The sequence below is a fragment of the Dermochelys coriacea genome, chromosome 6 (assembly GCF_009764565.3).
Source record: "Dermochelys coriacea isolate rDerCor1 chromosome 6, rDerCor1.pri.v4, whole genome shotgun sequence".
In the NCBI taxonomy this organism is placed as follows: domain Eukaryota; kingdom Metazoa; phylum Chordata; order Testudines; family Dermochelyidae; genus Dermochelys; species Dermochelys coriacea.
The window spans coordinates 98,567,607-98,587,057 of NC_050073.1; the positions used below are offsets into that span (position 1 = coordinate 98,567,607).

General features: G+C 44.1%; 1 protein-coding gene across 1 annotated transcript in view; it reads right to left on the reverse strand.

Annotated features, from left to right (window-relative positions):
- FBLN5 (fibulin 5) overlaps positions 1 to 19,451 on the reverse strand; it is a 73,948-nt gene that overhangs the window by 18,372 nt on the left and 36,125 nt on the right. Inside the window, 3 exon segments of the mRNA XM_038405652.2 lie at positions 1,153 to 1,272; positions 5,589 to 5,705; positions 12,013 to 12,135. Coding sequence (XP_038261580.1) covers positions 1,153 to 1,272; positions 5,589 to 5,705; positions 12,013 to 12,135 — 360 coding nt within the window.

Here is a 19,451-nt window from a genome sequence, read left to right on the forward strand (position 1 = left end):
CATCAGTGCATCCAACTGAAATGTTACTTCACAACTTTTTAATTAAGTTTTCTCTACAGGTGAGGTAGCATTGAATGAGAAGCTGGAGAGTAAAAGAATACATTGCTCTCATTTCCTGTATTGTCAGAAAACCTGTTTCTAATTGTCCATGTGGTTGGCCATTCACTTACATCTTGCTTCACAGGTAGAACTACCCATGGAACATAGGTATGTTTCCATGATCCAGATGTTACAGACCTGATCTAGCTCAAATATAAGGTACAGAAGGTCTGAATCCCTTTCTTTATAATTAGGCTTGCAAAGAACAATGGCTTAACATACACTGCAGTCATGTTTTTTCTCTCAAACACAGCCCTTTACATCTGTTTAGTGTAAATTAAAAAACAAAGATTTTCCAGTGAGGTTTTTTCCTTCCAAGAAATATTGGCTGGATTCTCTCATTTAAACAGACTGTGGGGACACACACCAAAGAAGTAAGCCTAACTATTCTTTTTCAATTAAGCAAAATAAAGCAACAAAATGAAAATGAGAGAGGGGAAAAAAACAAGGTTGTCACAATTTTCCAATAATACTGCTACATGGTGGATGGATCACTCCTATCTGATTAAATTCAACAGTGCTCATGAGGATGTTTCTTGTTTCTTTAAATCTGTAGCAAGCAGGTGGGGCTGAAAAATGTTTGGGGAAGTTCTGCAGTAAAGCAGGGCAAGACAGACAACATGCTTTAGTACCTTTTGAATTAAGGTAAGATATTTAGTATATCAGGGCAAGAATAGATTTTGGAATAATGCTATTTTATTTATGCCAATAAAGTTCCTTGGTGAGTGTTAGAAGAAAACAACTCTTTTCTGTGGTTCTTTACTATTGTCACAGAACAGTTCTAATGTTTAGTCTATTTCTTTAAAACCATTATGAGAAAAAAACAAACACCACCATTGATTTTTGTGTGGTTTCTTGCTTTTACCCTCCCATTTAAATGAAATTAGGAAGAGATGAATTGCTCTACTGGATTGGATAGGTAGATATATCCTACTTCTAACAGTGGACCATACTTGAAATTTCAGAGGAAGACATATAAAAAAGAATACATTACAAAGAATGATTTAAATACAGTTAACTCCCTCCCCACACTCAATCACAGAAGACAGTTACCGCTGCAGCTAATTCCATCAGCTTCCAGTTCATAGCCAGGATCACAGCGACAGAGAAAAGAGCCATATGTGTTGACACAGTTTTGCACACAAGGGTTCTGGGTTGTACATTCGTTCACATCTACAGGAAACCAATACTCAGTTTATCAATGACTTCTCCCAAGGCACTGCTTCTAATTAATTACTATTACAATCAAACATTAGAAAGGACTTAATAGTACAGGCACAGCAGTTTCGTCTGGTTCTCTTGCAAAGATTTGACTTAGTTTGTATTGTTATTGGTATTTAAGGCTGATGAATTGTAATGAAAAAAGTGGTTGGAAACACAGGCCATGCTGTATGTAAAGCAATTGGGAACATCTTCCCTAATGCTGTTGCTGAGGCACTAGATAGCATTGAATATGAGATCAGAGAGTCTCATATTTAACAAGTTTCAGAGTAGCAGCCGTGTTAGTCTGTATTCGCAAAAAGAAAAGGAGTTATTGTGGCACCTTAGAGACTAACAAATTTATTAGAGCATAAGCTTTCGTGAGCTACAGCTCACTTCATCGGATGCATTTGGTGGAAAAAACAGAGGAGAGATTTATATACACACACACAGAGAACATGAAACAATGGGTTTATCATACACACTGTAAGGAGAGTGATCACTTAAGATAAGCCATCACCAACAGCAGGGGGGGGGAAAGGAGAAAAACCTTCCATGGTGACAAGCAGGTAGGCTAATTCCAGCAGTTAACAAGAATATCAGAGGAACAGTGGGGGGTGGGGTGGGGGGTGGGGGGAAATACCATGGGGAAATAGTTTTACTTTGTGTAATGACTCATCCATTCCCAGTCTCTATTCAAGCCTAAGTTAATTGTATCCAGTTTGCAAATTAATTCCAATTCAGCAGTCTCTCGTTGGAGTCTGTTTTTGAAGCTTTTTTGTTGAAGTATAGCCACTCTTAGGTCTGTGATCGAGTGACCAGAGAGATTGAAGTGTTCTCCAACTGGTTTTTGAATGTTATAATTCTTGACGTCTGATTTGTGTCCATTCATTCTTTTACGTAGAGACTGTCCAGTTTGGCCAATGTACATGGCAGAGGGGCATTGCTGGCACATGATGGCATATATCACATTGGTAGATGCGCAGGTGAACGAGCCTCTGATAGTGTGGCTGATGTGATTAGGCCCTATGATGGTATCCCCTGAATAGATATGTGGACAGAGTTGGCAACGGGCTTTGTTGCAAGGATAGGTTCCTGGGTTAGTGGTTCTGTGTGGTGTGTGGTTGCTGGTGAGTATTTGCTTCAGATTGGGGGGCTGTCTGTAAGCAAGGACTGGTCTATCTCCCAAGATCTGAGAGAGCGATGGCTCGTCCTTCAGGATAGGTTGTAGATCCTTGATGATGCGTTGGAGAGGTTTTAGTTGGGGGCTGAAGGTGATGGCTAGTGGCGTTCTGTTGTTTTCTTTGTTGGGCCTGTCCTGTAGTAGGTGACTTCTGGGTACTCTTCTGGCTCTGTCAATCTGTTTCTTCACTTCAGCAGGTGGGTATTGTAGTTGTAGGAATGCATGATAGAGATCTTGTAGGTGTTTGTCTCTGTCTGAGGGGTTGGAGCAAATGCGGTTATATCGTAGCGCTTGGCTGTAGACAATGGATCGAGTGGTATGATCTGGATGAAAGCTAGAGGCATGTAGGTAGGAATAGCGGTCAGTAGGTTTCCGATATAGGGTGGTGTTTATGTGACCATCGCTTATTAGCACCGTAGTGTCCAGGAAGTGGATCTCTTGTGTGGACTGGTCCAGGCTGAGGTTGATGGTGGGATGGAAATTGTTGAAATCATGGTGGAATTCCTCAAGAGCTTCTTTTCCATGGGTCCAGATGATGAAGATGTCATCAATGTAGCACAAGTAGAGTAGGGGCATTAGGGGACGAGAGCTGAGGAAGCGTTGTTCTAAGTCAGCCATAAAAATGTTGGCATACTGTGGGGCCATGCGGGTACCCATCGCAGTGCCGCTGATTTGAAGGTATACATTGTCACCAAATGTGAAATAGTTATGGGTGAGGACAAAGTCACAAAGTTCTGCCACCAGGTTAGCCGTGACAGTATCGGGGATACTGTTCCTGACGGCTTGTAGTCCATCTTTGTGTGGAATGTTGGTGTAGAGGGCTTCTACATCCATAGTGGCTAGGATGGTGTTTTTAGGAAGATCACCAATGGACTGTAGTTTCCTCAGGAAATCGGTGGTGTCTCGAAGATAGCTGGGAGTGCTGGTAACGAAGGGCCTGAGGAGGGAGTCTACATAGCCAGACAATCCTGCTGTCAGGGTGCCAATGCCTGAGATGATGGGGCGTCCAGGATTTCCAGGTTTATGGATCTTGGGTAGCAGATAGAATACCCCAGGTCGGGGCTCCAAGGGTGTGTCTGTGCGGATTTGTTCTTGTGCTTTTTCAGGGAGTTTCTTGAGCAAATGCTGTAGTTTCTTTTGGTAACTCTCAGTGGGATCAGAGGGTAATGGCTTGTAGAAAGTGGTGTTGGAGAGCTGCCTAGTAGCCTCTTGTTCATACTCCGACCTATTCATGATGACGACAGCACCTCCTTTGTCAGCCTTTTTGATTATGATGTCAGAGTTGTTTCTGAGGCTGTGGATGGCACAAAGCCCGTTGCCAACTCTGTCCACATATCTATTCAGGGGATACCATCATAGGGCCTAATCACATCAGCCACACTATCAGAGGCTCGTTCACCTGCGCATCTACCAATGTGATATATGCCATCATGTGCCAGCAATGCCCCTCTGCCATGTACATTGGCCAAACTGGACAGTCTCTACGTAAAAGAATGAATGGACACAAATCAGACGTCAAGAATTATAACATTCAAAAACCAGTTGGAGAACACTTCAATCTCTCTGGTCACTCGATCACAGACCTAAGAGTGGCTATACTTCAACAAAAAGCTTCAAAAACAGACTCCAACGAGAGACTGCTGAATTGGAATTAATTTGCAAACTGGATACAATTAACTTAGGCTTGAATAGAGACTGGGAATGGATGAGTCATTACACAAAGTAAAACTATTTCCCCATGGTATTTCTCCCCCCCACCCCACCCCCCCACTGTTCCTCTGATATTCTTGTTAACTGCTGGAATTAGCCTACCTGCTTGTCACCATGGAAGGTTTTTCTCCTTTCCCCCCCCCTGCTGTTGGTGATGGCTTATCTTAAGTGATCACTCTCCTTACAGTGTGTATGATAAACCCATTGTTTCATGTTCTCTGTGTGTGATATAAATCTCTCCTCTGTTTTTTCCACCAAATGCATCCGATGAAGTGAGCTGTAGCTCACGAAAGCTTATGCTCTAATAAATTTGTTAGTCTCTAAGGTGCCACAAGTACTCCTTTCATATTTAACAAGTCTGCCAGCTCTTGAACCTACCCCTACTGAAGGAAGAGGGTCACTTACAACTGAGACTTCTTGGGGAAAAAGCTGCTTGATCTGTCTATGATCAGAAAATAACAAGAAAGACTGGGATAAACTATTTACTGCAGATGCTTCCTTGTTTATCTAGTAATTGTAAGATTCTCCGACTGATTTAATCTGAGCAAGATCAGGCCCAAAGCAGCAGGATAAATCTAGGGAATGCTGATGTAATGAGGAAACAATCCTTATAGAATCCTGTGGTTACCATAAAGCAAAGACTTTCCTTTTAGGACACTTGCAACTCCTGGCAAATCTTTATCCCATTAACACCGGGCCATTCCCTGAGAAGCTGCTTTGAAGTATTTTACTGGTCAAGAACAGAAATATAATGTTGATCATGAGATCATAGAGGCTTTGATCCAGTAAGGCACTTAAACACACTGGAGAGGACGAATGGTCCAATAGGGCATTAACCTGGGACTTCGGAGACCTGGATTCAATTTCCTGCTCTGCCACAGACTTCCTATGCAATTTTGGGCAAGTCACTTCATCCCTCTGAGTCTATTCTCCATATGGAAACTGACGCTAATAGTACTGTCCTACCTCACAGGGGTGTCGTAAGTATAAATATGGTAATGACTAAAAGGTGCTCAGATACTACCGTGATGGGAGTCATATGAGTACCTATAGGAACCTTTACCCTGCAAGCTGAAATTCCAGTGCAAGGAGACATACCTGCAGGATCAAGCTAGCATGCTAAAAACAGAGTGCGGTTGTGGCAGGTTGCCCTGAGTATGTACCTAACAGCTTGGACAGAGATGTACCTGGGGCGGCTAGCTGCTTACACCGCAGTGGCTACGCTCTATTTTTAGCACACTAGCTCAATCAGAACTAGCACAGCTGTGTCTCCTCCAGCTCAAAGTGCAGCCATGTGAACTCAGCCAGATATTCATTTTCTTAAAGTTACACACACACTTAAGTGCTCTGCTGGGCTGGGGCCAACACCGCAGTAGTTATTGCCTGTATACAGTACCTTGGCATGATCGTCCATCATCATTAAGGGTAAAACCTGGATTGCAAGTACAGGAGTAGGAACCAGGTACATTGGCACACAGCTGCTGACAGTAGCCATAGCGACATTCATCTATGTCTAAAAATAAAAAAAGATGCAAAGTACAGACACGATTGTAGTTGTACTTGTCATACATAGCATTAGATGAACTCATGTAACCGTAGGAATAAAATCTACTCATAACGAGGGGGGAAGGGATTAATATACGATATTCTGACTCCAGATCTCGAACAGCCAAAGTCTGAAGCATTCAGATGGAAGGTTGTTTGAGTCCATCTCTCCCCAAGACAACACAGCAATACATTTTGTTCTTAGTAGCTGAAATGTAACTATGGGAGCTGATTGGTTCCATGGTCAGTTGTAAAAGATTCTGCTCAATGCTACATTATCAAAAAGCCCAGGTAACACAACATCAATAGCTACTCTTGAATTGTGTCTATTAGCATATAGCACAAAATATTATACTGTATTTTTGTAATGGTTAGGTGTACTCCCGATCACTTACACACACATATCAGGGCTACTCACATAGTAAGGTGAGCAGGATTTGGCCCCAAAAGCTGCTTTTAGTCTTAGACGTGGCAATCTTTTTATTATCCTAAAAACTATTTTTATGGGACTGTTTTCACTGGCTTATGAGGAAACTTTAAAATATAAGAATTCATAGTGTCACTAAAATAACTTTTTTTGTTGTTGAACTGCAGCATTAACAATCGTTGCATTTGACTGTCATGAGCAAGAGACAAGATTGAAAGACACAAGTATAATGTAAATTTGCTTTCTGATGGACCTGGAACCTAATAAACATAATTATAAAAGTTAGGAAGAGTTTTAATCCTTGCTTCAAAGCAGAAATAAAACACCTGATGAATTGTCTCTTTTGTGGCTATTCATTTGCTTTTGGATCAGCTGCCTTCTAATTTATGGGGTTTGTTTTTTGGCTGTCCTCAAAACTTCATATCCTTCCAACAGTGAGTAAAAGTTTATGACCCTGCTTAGATTTTTCTTTATGGGTGATTCAAGTAAGCTCTCAGAGCAAATACTGCATTGATATTCAACTTCTATCTCTAGTGACAGCCCAAGCCTTGTAGTGACAGCAGATAGGAAAGACGATCTTGGAAGATGTTCCCTATATGAGTGCTTCCTGTAAACAGGCCATGGGTGAATAGCTTACTGGAATAGCAACTCATTCTTCTCTCGCTCACTCTCTCTTTTTTTTGTTTGAGCTGGAAAGTACTGCTGTGTTTGGAAAAACTATAATTATATAAAAGTCTGCGGTGATCTGGAAAAATGACAACTCAGTTTGATGAAAGCTTAACAGACTTGCACTTGGAGAACCAGACCTGAGCTTCCTCAAAACTGCATCCCTAAGACACTCCGGTGCAATATTAAATGATAGCATCCAGCCAGTGAAACACTACGGTATACATAGAAAACCAGTCAAACAAACACTTCCTTGAGTGAGGGGATGATTCTTGGCTAAATGTCCAGTGGTGCTGAGAACCTGCAACTTTCATGGAGTTCAGTGGAAATTGCGGGTGCTGATCACCTCTGAAAATCAGGCCACATGTTTCCAGCAACTTTTGAAAGATGCATTTTCTGAATTTGATTTTCTAGGTTGACTCTTGCTCCCCTTACTCACAAGGCTATATCCACTGGGCCTGAGTCTTCTCTCTGCCATACCAGTTCCATGCTGGTGCAACTCCTTTGATGTGAATGGAGTTCCACTGGCATAAGCCAATCAGACTTGTTGTCTTCCATCTATTTACTAGGGTGAGTAAGGAAAGCAGGATTTGCCCTTTATGGTGTCAGGTATATCAGAAGTGTCTCCAGAAGCTCCAACACATGTGAAAATCAGAATAGAGATAGTTTCAGTTTTGTCTCTGTCACTCACAAATGTGCAAATAGCAGTTCATTGTTTGTCATTTATCATGTACTTTTTGGCATAATATAGGCATTCTCTGACGTCTTACTTCAAATTGGTTATGTTCCCAGTTTGGATTTTAAAGAAGAAATTAAGTGTTAAAGACTATTTCATCCAACGGAATATTTGAATAGTTTGAATATTTAGATGATTTTATATTACCATGAAGAATGGACAACACTGGGTAGCTGCTAGCTAGCTATATCCAGTTTATCAGGTTTAAGTTTTGGGGTTTGTGTGGCAATTTTGTCAAAGAAATGGCTCAGGAAGCTAGGTTAAACAGGACAAAAGTAATAGAAATATGTTTAAAAGCATTAAGGGGCATTGATTTTCACCTTTAATAGATTTATTTTCTGTTTTAGTCTAATGCCAATATGACCCACATACCAGTGACAGGTGTGTCATATAAACATCTACATAGATAGGTTAAGCCCTAATCCTGCAAAGTTTTAGTTGCGTTCTCAACTTTAAGCATGTGAGTACTTCTGTTCTCCTTAGTAGCACCACTCACAGCACTGAAAATGTAGTACATGCTGTGACAAAGTTCTTCCTCTACCTTGGTGGGTCTTGTGCTTATTGGCGGATTTGCTTGCCTTGGAGCTTCATGGCAGCCCTCAGCTTGGCTGTTTTTGTGAACCCACAGTCCAGGTAATTCCTCCTGTGTCTGACCAGTAGTTGGGAGGTTTGGGTGGAACCCGGGACCGCCCTCTACTTCAGGTTCCAGCCCAGGGCCCTGTGGATTGCATCTGTCTAGAGTGCCTCCTGGAACAGCTGTGCGACAGCTACAACTCCCTGGGCTATTTCCCTATGGCCTCCTCCCAACACCTTCTTTATCCTCACCATAGAACCTTCCTCCTGGTGTCTGATAATGCTTGTACTGCTCAGTCCTTCAACAGTCCACGTTCTCACTCTCAGCTCCTAGTGCCTCTTGTTCAGTGATGAGCTGCCAAAATCTTAACAACTGGTTCCCTCCTCACCCCATGAGGGGGTCATGGCCCACCTCCGACCCCTGGGACTCCTGCCCCATCCAACCCCCCACATTCCTTGATGCCCCCCCAGGACCCCTTCCCCAGCTACCCCCCTCCCCTGTCCCCTGACTACCCCAGAACCGGGCCAGAGGGTCTCGTGGGCCACTGTAGTGGGTGCCCACCCCACCCCTAAGAGCCAGAGGGACCTGCCAAGGCGAGGGGGAGTCCCAGCGGTGCTTACCTGGGGCAGCTCCCGGGAAGCATCCAGCAGGTCCCTCTGGCTCCTAGGGGCGGGGGAGCGGCCGCTCCCCCCACAGATCATATCAAAAGTGGCACCTTAGGTGCCGACTCCCTGGGTGCTCCGGGGCTGGAGCCCCCACAGGAAAAATTTGGTGGGTACAGAGCACCCACCGGCAGCTCCCCACCCTGCGCCCGGCCCCAGCTCACCTCACCTCCGCACTGCCTCCTCCCCTGAATGCGCCACCCGCCCTGCTTCTCCACCCCCTCCCCCAGCTTCCCGCGAATCAGCTGTTCGTACGGGAAGCCAGGGAGGGCTGAGACGCAGGCGGCAGCTTTGTGCTCAGGCCCAGGGAGGCGGACGCAAGCTGGGGTGGGGAGAGGTTCCCCTGCACGGCCCCCCCGGGTTACCTGCCGCGGCGCGGGCGGCCCCCCTCGCGCCCCCCCCCACCCCAGCTCACCTCCGCCTCTGCCTCCCTGGGCCTGAGCGCGAAGCCACCGCCTGTGTCTCAGCCCTCCCCGGCTTCCTTCGCAAACAGCTGAGTCACAGGAAGCCGGGGCGGGTCGCAGAAGCAGAGCGGGGTGGCGCGTTCAGGGAAGGAGGCGGAGTGGAGGTGAGGCGAGCTGGGGCCAGGCAGGGAGCTGCCGGTGGGTGCTGAGCACCTTTTTTTTTTTTCCCGTGGGTGCTCCAGCCCCGGAGCACCCATGGAGTCGGCGCCTAAGGCACCACTTTTGGCCAGTGGTTAAATTTAGAAGCCCTTTTAGAACCAGTTTTCCCTCGCAGGACAACTATTTCTAAAAGGGCTTCTAAATTTAACAACTGGTTCTAGCCAACCGGCTCCAGCTCACCACTGCTCTTTCTCCCAGCTCCTCACACACGCACCACAAACTGAAGTGAGCTCCTTTTTAAACCCAGGTGCCCTGATTAGCCTGCCTTAATTGATTCTAGCAGCTTCTTGATTGGCTGCGGGTGTTCCAATCAGCCTGTCTTAATTGTTTCCAGAAGGTTCCTGATTGTTCTGAAACCTTCCCTTTTACCTTACCCAGGGAAAAGGGACCTACTTAACCTGGGGCTAATATATCTGCCTTCTATCACTCTCCTGTAGCCATCTGGCCTGACCCTGTCACAATGCTTAAGTCCTTGCAGGATCAGGACCTATAACTGTAAAATCTCCAAGACAAGGACTTTGTTTTGCAGGAACCTTTTTCCTGACTAGCTCCTCTTGGCACCACTGTGTAACTACTGTGCTGGCACTTACTGGCTAAGTGTTAAATAGCAACAACAACAACAACAATTTGGTTAGACAGATGTGCTGTTCTTACTAACAGTGAAGAAATGTACCAACAGAGACTGCCTTCGTAAACTCAACCCAGCCCTCCAAATATGTTTAAATTATCTTTTTTTCCATGTGCCCACTGGAAATGGATTCTCCAGGGCCTGTGGAAAAGTACAGAAAACTGAAAAGACTCTTTCTGACATTTTTGGAAAAATGCAGAGGAGTTTTTTCAGCACAGCTTTTCTTGTCACATCCCTGCATTGCTTTGTAGTGATCTTCCCCACCCTTACTCACAGTTACCTAAATCAACCATTGAGATGTTACTGTCTCTTTAAAATAGCATAAACAGATACTCTTGGGCAAACTCAGCTCAGCAGGGCAGTCGCTATGGGTCTCTAATACTTACACCAAGCATCAAAGTGCTTGAATTCTGACTCGGGGCCAAATCCTGGTTCTTGCACATAGCTCATGTACTTGGGTTGTGCACAGGGGAATTACATGGGGATCATTACATGCCAGGGCATGGTTCAGAACACCCACACAACCCCATGCACAAGAATCCATAATATCACAGATCACTCACTAGCCCCAACTCCCCACCTCAAGAGGCAGGCTGAGGAGTCACACAGAAAGTATATAGGCTTCCTGAATGGCCTATCTGTGACATCTTCTATCCCAGGAGGCAGAATGACCCAATTTCCACTGAACATAGGGTTTTCTGTGGCCCTTACTAAACCAGAGAATTTAACACTCTGTCTTCTGTTTCCCAGGTCTCTAGGAGAATAGGAGTTACAGGAACCTGCTCTAGAATTAAAGGCGCAGGGGACTTGCTAACTTCATACCACCCCCAGGTGAGTTACACAGCAGCTTTTAGCAGCAGTTAAAAAAGCAGCCATGCAATCCTCCATTCCAATTGCTAGACAGGAGGAGGAGGAGATGAGAAATAAATTCCAAGGAAAATTCCAAGGACAAATTCCAAGGAAAATGAGCCGGGAAATCCCATTTTCCTTCCAGCTGAGGTGGTGTGACACTGAAGTCCCATTTTGGAGAACAGATGAGCAAGCAGCCTATGCTGAGAGGGGGAAAAAAGCAGGGAGAGAGTATAATGAGAACATTCAAAACACATTCGGTCATGTCTCGGACTTAGATAACGTGGCCTAAAATTAAAGCCCATGTCAGTGCCTGTGCTGATTGAGGGGAGTGGGTAGGGCGTGGGGGAAGTGTTCGCACCTTTGCCTGTTGCTGCTGTTTGATAGGGTTTGGTTTTTCACATTGCAGGGCATTGCAGACACTGAGAGATTAATTGACTCTCTGCAGCTGACAGAGAGAAGAACTCTGAATCTGCTGAAACAGCGCTGGTTTCAGACTCGCGTGTTTGCTTATGTCCAAGATTTTCCAGTGGGTTCGCTGATCCGTTTCTTGATGTTATTATTCCTGAGCTCCTGCTCTCTAGTAATGTAAGCGCCTTAGATCAGGATTGTGACCCGGTGAAAAGGACATGTGTTGCTGGTATGTCATATTTTTGTGAACTAGAATATATAAAAGGGACTGCTTTCATAGTGAAAGTCAGTAACACGGATGCCAGTCATATGGCATTGCCATTTTGTTCCATGTGGGAGTCTTTTGCCAAGAATACTAATTGGCACTTAACAAATAAGAAAGATGTTAGCTTTGCATAGTCCAAGGGTGAGCTCTGTATTTGACAAAGGCTCTCAGTGATGTCAGTTCACCTCTGTACCACCATGCACACACCAGAATCCTAAATTGTCCAAAATGATGGAAGATTTTTAACACAGAAGAAATATTAAAATTATGGAATTTGGAAGACCCATGATAAAAATCCAACTTTAATTATCATCAAAACACTGGGGAGAGAAAGAGACCATAATTATGACTAAAATGAATTGGACTCATCAAATGGACACTGATTTTCCAGAATCACTCTAGAGAATGTATATCAACACTCCAGAAGAACATACCTAAACACTGGCCTTCTAAGAGCCAATAGCCCTCAGTGCAGGAGCAGGTGTATCCTCCTTCAGTGTTTATGCAGATCTGGGTGGGGTTACACTGGTGTGACTCGGAAGCACATTCATCAATATCTGAAATACAGAAATGTATCAACAAAGCTTTATATAATTATTAAAACAAATGCTGAGTTTATTTTAATTGTATGCACACTTGAAATATATCAGAGGATGAATCTGAGAAGAAATCAAAGGACTAGATGAAGTGATTTTGAACATACTCAGTGTTTAAGGCATTGCATAGAAATTCATAGAAAACTCCAAGTTGCAAGGTGCGGAAGTCAGTGGGGAAGGTACTCTACACCTTTCAGAAGGTGCTCAGATCCCTGCAGGATCAATCCCACAAAAGTGATTGTTTCCTAGAGCTGATAAAAAAAATGGAATTTCCATCCCACAGGAAATTTTTGGTGGCTCTGTTGCAAAGATTAATATCAACCTACCCAAAAAAAAACATTTCATTTCAATTTCCATGATTTCTTGTTGAAAATTTCAGTGAAACCCTATTTTCTGAGAGGAAGAAGAGTTCTGTGTATGTTCAAAATCTTCTCTCTCATCAACAGAAGTTGGTCCAATAAAAGGTATTACACTTTACTCACTTGTCTTTCTAATAGGAAAATGTGTCACTCAAAAAACATTAACCAGCCTTATTATTTTCAATGCGTTTGGCATTTTATTACCACCTTCTTTGGGGTTTTTTTTTGTTTGCAAATAACACTTTGATATTCATATAAACTGGGATACTGTAACCTAATTGATTAAAAAATTGCATCACTGGAGCCCTCAAGTTGTCACCAACACCTTCGCTGCTGGTGTTGTCGCATGTTGCTCCTCCATCCATTCACTGAGATGCCTCAACGCTTTGAGAATTCCAGCAGGTCATAGAAAACGAATGTCTCCACATCCACTGGGACCTTAACAATGTCCCTCACCACCACTTGAAGTCCCGAAGCCCTTTTGGACCCATGTGTTTAACCTTCACCAATGCAATTTCAAATCTGAAGCTCGGAAAGTCAAACGGAGTTCACAAAAAGTTACAGGTTTCAGAGTAGCAGCCGTGTTAGTCTGTATTCGCAAAAAGAAAAGGAGTACTTGTGGCACCTTAGAGACTAACAAATTTATTAGAGCATAAGCTTTCGTGAGCTACAGCTCACTTCATCGGATGCATTCACTTTGTGAAAGACCCAGTGCAGAAGATGCCTGGCTTTGATTTCCTGTGAAGCTCATAGGCAACCATAAACTGCATCTGCACAAACCATGGCAGATGCAGATGTTTGCTGCACAAATGGAAAATTAAAGACTCTCCAGTGTGTAACTGTGGTCACCCAGAACAGACCATGGAACATATAACAACTCAGTGCCTGATTCACAAATATGAAGGAGGCATACTGCTAATCTTGACACAATTATCTGGTTTACCCATCTGAATGTAAAATTATAGTTGTTGCTCTACATCTACATCAGCCATACAAAGAAGAAGATTGATTAAAAATGACTTTCAGAGTCATAAGTTCAATTTGAACCCCTCCTTGTCTGATATCTTTCCCAATGTTTTTGGCATTGCTTTTGGCTCTAGAGATCAGAAATGGAATAGTCAGATGATAAATGGTGACATTCTGTCAGCCAACTTAGATACCTATGTTTTATTGATGATTTTTAAATTATTCTTGATTCCATCATACTGTGTGTTGGCCTTTGTTGAGTTATCATGGCATCATATTGATGCTATTCCCTCAAACCCTCCCTTGCTGTTTTGTTAACCCCAACTTTCTTGTGTCATGACTGAAATCTGCGTGTAAGCTGTGGATCGCATCTGTGCATCTATCTTGTGAGGCATCTAGTGCATTCTGGATGTTGTAAAAGAACAATAGCAATAGAATTACTGAGCCACGCAGACTCAGTGTATTTAATGTATACTTATATAAATTGTACACTTTCCGCAGCCGTCATATGTTATTTGTCTTCGTATATTGAGAACCCTTGGTGGTAGGGATTGTATATTCTTCTGCATGTAGATAGCACATTGTGGGTACCAGCCAAATACAGATAACAGATAATTATGGTAATGTGTTTTTCATCAAAATGCTTTCAGTTTTTTACTTACACTTTTTATTTTAAGAGCAGGAACGTGGGACCCTACCAGCCATGATTGCTATTGCCCACAGTAAGTTCTTGGTGGGGCTTGGCCCTGCGCCTCACAAAAGGCTGCATTCAGGCTATGCCCTCATTCCATGCTCACAACTCCCAGTGCCATTAATGGCAGAGGCACCGTGTGGTCGAAAGTGAGGGCAGGAGCAGGATCTCAAGGTATTACGTGGTGCAAATAGTGTTTGAAGAATATTGACCTTCCTTCACTGTTTTCTCTTCATTCTTTATGCACAGTAGCTCCCCTTCCTCTCTAAACTCAGGTACTTGAAGCGGGAATAAGACTTGCCTTCACCTAAAGCAGCGGGCTGCTCTGAGATCAGCTCTACTCTATGCATTGGCCTTGTGAGGAGATTGCTAAAGAGTTACAAGGAATGAACCTACTTCTAGAAATGAAGGCATCACTGCTGTTGTCTCCACTACCTATTGGGAAGAGTCCTTAGCTTACTTTCAAACCATTGTCTTCCGCCGTGGTAGAGGAGATAATTCAACCTCTATTTCCATTTGAAAGCAAAATTTGGACAGCGAGGGCTACCAGCAGTGCTTCTGCCACCTTAGGAAAGCTGGCCAATTTCCACTTCTACTAGTGTGCAGTCACCCACCCAAATCATTTTGCTGCCCCTTATATTTTACTACCCATGGGAGTCACCTGATTGACCTGCACGGTAAGGCTAGCCTTGCACACAGAAGGCAGGTAGGAACTGTATGGGGCAGCAACGTAATGGACCATGGAAATTGTAAGCATAATGGGCAGCTTCATAGCCCTGGACCAGGCCTTAATGTAAACATTCAATCTTTATGTTCCACCTCACTGGCTGGCTTCCTCCAGGGCAAGCCCCACCGATGATTCACATTTAGAACTTTGAAAGCTCCAGTCAGGGGAATAAAATAAATATAACTGGGCAAGTCGCCTTCTCAGTTCAAATATATAGAGTAATTCCAATATAATATGTAATGCTCATGTCTGCCAGCATGTATTTACATGCTGGCTTGTTAAGTGATGGATGACAGTTATACCCTGGGAAAAATATCTGCCCAGGCATTCAGTAACCTTTGCCTATATCCTTGAAAGAAGATGGGGCAGGGAGATGGCGGGTGCAGAGGGACTCGCAGCACTGCAGCAGCTGACGCCTGTTCCCAGTCTTCCTGTTAGCACAGGGGCACATGCAGTGAGAAATCCACATCATCTGTCAGATTGGTGCTCTGATAAAGATGAAATTAAACATTTAACAGGGAAAAAGCAAATGAACCGGGGCAAAAACTACCTATAAAACATAGTGACCCATAGACAGGTTGCCTACACTGAATACATTGGACCTAAAATACCTGCAAGAAAAATATATTCAACCACGCCAAGGACATTCTTTGGCATCCTTTGGTACAGTGGAAAGTTAAAAGTAAAAGTCATATAACTGTAGCGCATTCTGTAAAAATCACTTCCTTTTCTGGTTGGAGAGCATGTTATTTCTATCTCATTCTCAATACAAGGGTAAAGAACTAGGTGCGTGATCCCCGGGCTTTTTCCTGCCATCTCTGCACATCATGATGTATACAGAAGCAATAATATTTAACATTTTGCTAGTGATTTTCCTTTCAAGATACTTTATAAAGTGTGACCTAATTAATGAGGGGATGGTGAGTTTTGTGGTTAAGCCACTGGACTGGGACTGGAGGACATGGACTTAATACTCTGCTTTAGTGCAATCCCCTTGTTATCTTGGTCAACTTATTTAGGCCCCATCCTGAAAGGTAATTGGGCATCTAATGTGCATTTATTTCAATGGACGTTAGATGCCTAAATACCTTTGAGGCTCTGGGCCTGAAATTCTCTGGACTTCACTTCCCATTTGTAAAGTGAGGCTAATAATATTTCCTCTCTCACACAACTTGTCTCTCTTGTTCGTTTACACTGCAAGCTCTTTAGGGCAGGAATTCCCCCTCGTTCAGCACCTGTGCACGAGGTTTGCTTTTGAATGGCCCCTCTAAGTGATACTGCAATACTAATTATAGTGCTAATCCTCACCGAGCCCTCTTAAATGGATAAACATTACTAACCCCATTTTACAAATGGAAAAACTGAGGCTGAGAAGTTGAAGGATCACACAGATAGAACTAGGATCAGGACTCAGAAGTTCCTTGCTCTCAGTCCTTTCGCTTAGACCACACTCTCTCTCATGTGTCTCAAAAAATGCAGTAGCTGATTTCCTACAATATGGTAAAGGGCAATACAAGTGATGCATCAGAGTGCAGGATCGAACTGTAAATGAGAATCCACAGCTATTATGCGTCAAGTTCCCCTACAAAAGTTCAGTGAAGTTCAAACTCTTTACCAGAGCAACTATTGCTTCTTCTATGCTACACACAGTATTTCTATCCCACCCACATGAAATACCTGAGTCCAAGCCTCTGAGCCAAATCAGGCAGTGCAGGGATTTGAAAACAGGTCTCTCACATTTCAGGCCAGTGCCCTGTCCACCAGGATTTGAGAGGGGTGGTTTTTCACAAGAAAGGACTGACCTGGCTTAGGTGCCTGACTCTAGGAGACTCTGACCAGAGACAGGTGTCTCCCTCCAGCCTGTCACCCAGATCAATGGGAGTTAGGTGTCTAAGTACCTTTGTGGATCTGGACCATAAATCCTACCTTAGTCCTCTGCATTTTACTCCTGTATCAGCTTAGGCAGCTCTCTGCTCAATGTGTGCTGGCTCCTGAGAATCCCTTTCTTAGGCATCTAACTCTCCCCATGCATTGTCTAGGGAAGTTTGGGCACATAATTCAGGGCCATGGATTACACTGGGCAGCAAAGTCTCTAAAGAGTTAGGTGGTGAGACACTGAGCGTTGCAGTGTCTAAGTCCCCTTTGTGAATCTAGCCCCAGGCTGCTGTGGAGATTGGTACCTTGGAAATTACAACATTTTATTCATTATATTATAATGTTGTTATTCACTTCTGTAATTCAAATGAACATTATCTCACTGGGTTTTTATTAAAAAAAGCAATGCATGCAAATAGCTAAAAACAAAAAAAAAGAGTAAAAAGGAAAACATAGCAATCAAACAGGATGCTGCTGTCATCCCTCCCTAGTGATGCTACTCATCAACAGAATGCATGATGATTCTTTTAATTTTTACGGCCTCAGATGCACAAAGAACACAGGATTGGGTCCAAGATCACTTGTAACAACAATATAACAAGACTCCACAGCATAGAGAGAAAACCCCCAGATAAAAGAGTCAGGGAGAATAGGATAATGTCAGTTAAGCATTATACAAAACCAATGTAGCCCATATTAAATGGATTAAAAACTAGTTAACTGATAGATCTCAAAAGTAATTGTAAATGGTGAATCATCAGCTAGTGGGAGTGTTTCTTGTGGGGCCCTTCACAGCTCTGTTCTCGGCTCAGTGTTACTTAACAATTTTATCAATGATCCAGAAGAAAATATCAAATCACTGGAAAAGGCCAATGACACAAATTGGTGTAGTAGTAATAATGGTAGGGCCAGGTCATTTATACAAACTGCTTGGTAAGGTGAACTCATCGGAATCACCTGGGTTAACACAGACATATGCAAGGTCATACATCTAGGAACAAAGAACCCACGTCATTCCCACAAGATGGGAGACCGTATCCTGGAATGCAATGACACTAGAAAGAGTAATGGTAGACAACCATCTGAATAAGAGCTCCGAGTAAAATGCTATAGGTAAGAGGGTGAATGTGATCCGTGGATGCTGCTAGGGAATATCAAGTTAGGATTAGCAGGGTGGGATTATCTCTGTATATAATATTAGTGAGGCCATTACTGGAATACTGTGTCCAATTCTGGTATCAATACTTCAAAAAAGAAGTTGAAAAATTGAAAAGGGTTGAGAAAAGAGCAGAGGTGAAAGTAAGCCGGTACGGTGTACCAGTAAGAGCCGGTGCGCCGTACCGCAACCGGCTTTCCCAGAGGGCAATTTAAAGCCCTGGGGTAGTGGCGACAGTGGTGGGGATTTAAAGGGCCCCAGAGCTCCAGCCCCCGCTACCACCCCAGCCCTTTAAATCCCTGCCGCCGCTACCCCACGGCTTGGGCAGCAAGGCTCAGGCGTGGATTTAAAGGGTCCCAGAGCTCCAGCCGCTGCTATCCCCCCAGCGCCCTTTAAATCCCCGCCTGAGCCCTGCTGCCCGAGCCCTGGGTAGCAGCAATGGGGATTTAAAGGGCCTGGGGCTCTGCTGTGGTAGCGGCTGCCGGAGCCCCAGGGCCCTTTACATCCCCGACGGAGCCTGGCTGCTGCTACCCCAGGGCTCAGGCAGTAGGGCTCAGGCGGGGATTTAAAGGGCTCGGGGCTCCGGCAGCCACTACCACAGCAGAGCCCCAGGCCCTTTAAAGCTCTGCCAGAGCCCAGAGCCCTGGGGTAGCGGTGGCAGCCGGGAGCCGCCAGGGCTCCTCAGTGATTTAAAGGGCCCAGGGCTCTGCTGCGGTAGCTGGAGCCCTGGGCCCTTTAAATTGCCACCGAGACCCGGGGTTCCCAGCTGCCTCTGCAGCTGATAGCTCGGGGGAGATATAAAGGGCCCCGGGCTCCCAGCCGCCACTACCGCAGCTGGAGCCCTGGCCCTTTAAGTCAAGATTTAAAGGGCCTGGAGATTTAAGGCCCTGCCTCTTCCAGTTAAGGCCACGCCCCCTGCTCAGAACTCCGGCGTACCGGTAAGTCCTCTAACTTACTTTCACCCCTGGAAAAGAGGTACAAGAATCATTTGACAGCTGGAAAGCATGCCTTACAGTGAGAGACTTCAGAGCGCCACCTATTTACTTTATCCAAAAGAAAATTAAGAGGAGACTTGATCACAGTCTACAAGTACCTGTACAGGGAAGAGGTTTGTGATAGAAGATGGCTCTTCAATCTGTTAGAAAAAGGCATAGAGAGATCCAATGGCTAGAAGCTCAAGCTAGACAAATTCAGAATAGAAAGAAGGTGAAAATTTCTAACACTGAGGCTCATTAACCATCGGAACAACTTAGCTAGGTGGAGTCTCCATTGCTTGAAATTTTAAAGTCAAGACAGACTATCTTTGTAATAGATCTGCTATAGCTCAGTCACAAACCATGGGCTTGATGTAGAAATTATTGGTGAGGTTCTACAGCTTGTGCAATGCAGGAGGTCAGACTAGATTATTATAATGGTCCCTTCTGATTTAAAATTAATGAATCAATAATCATCAGAGAGGCATATTATCTACCCAGGAGCCCTATCACCATAATATCTGAGTTC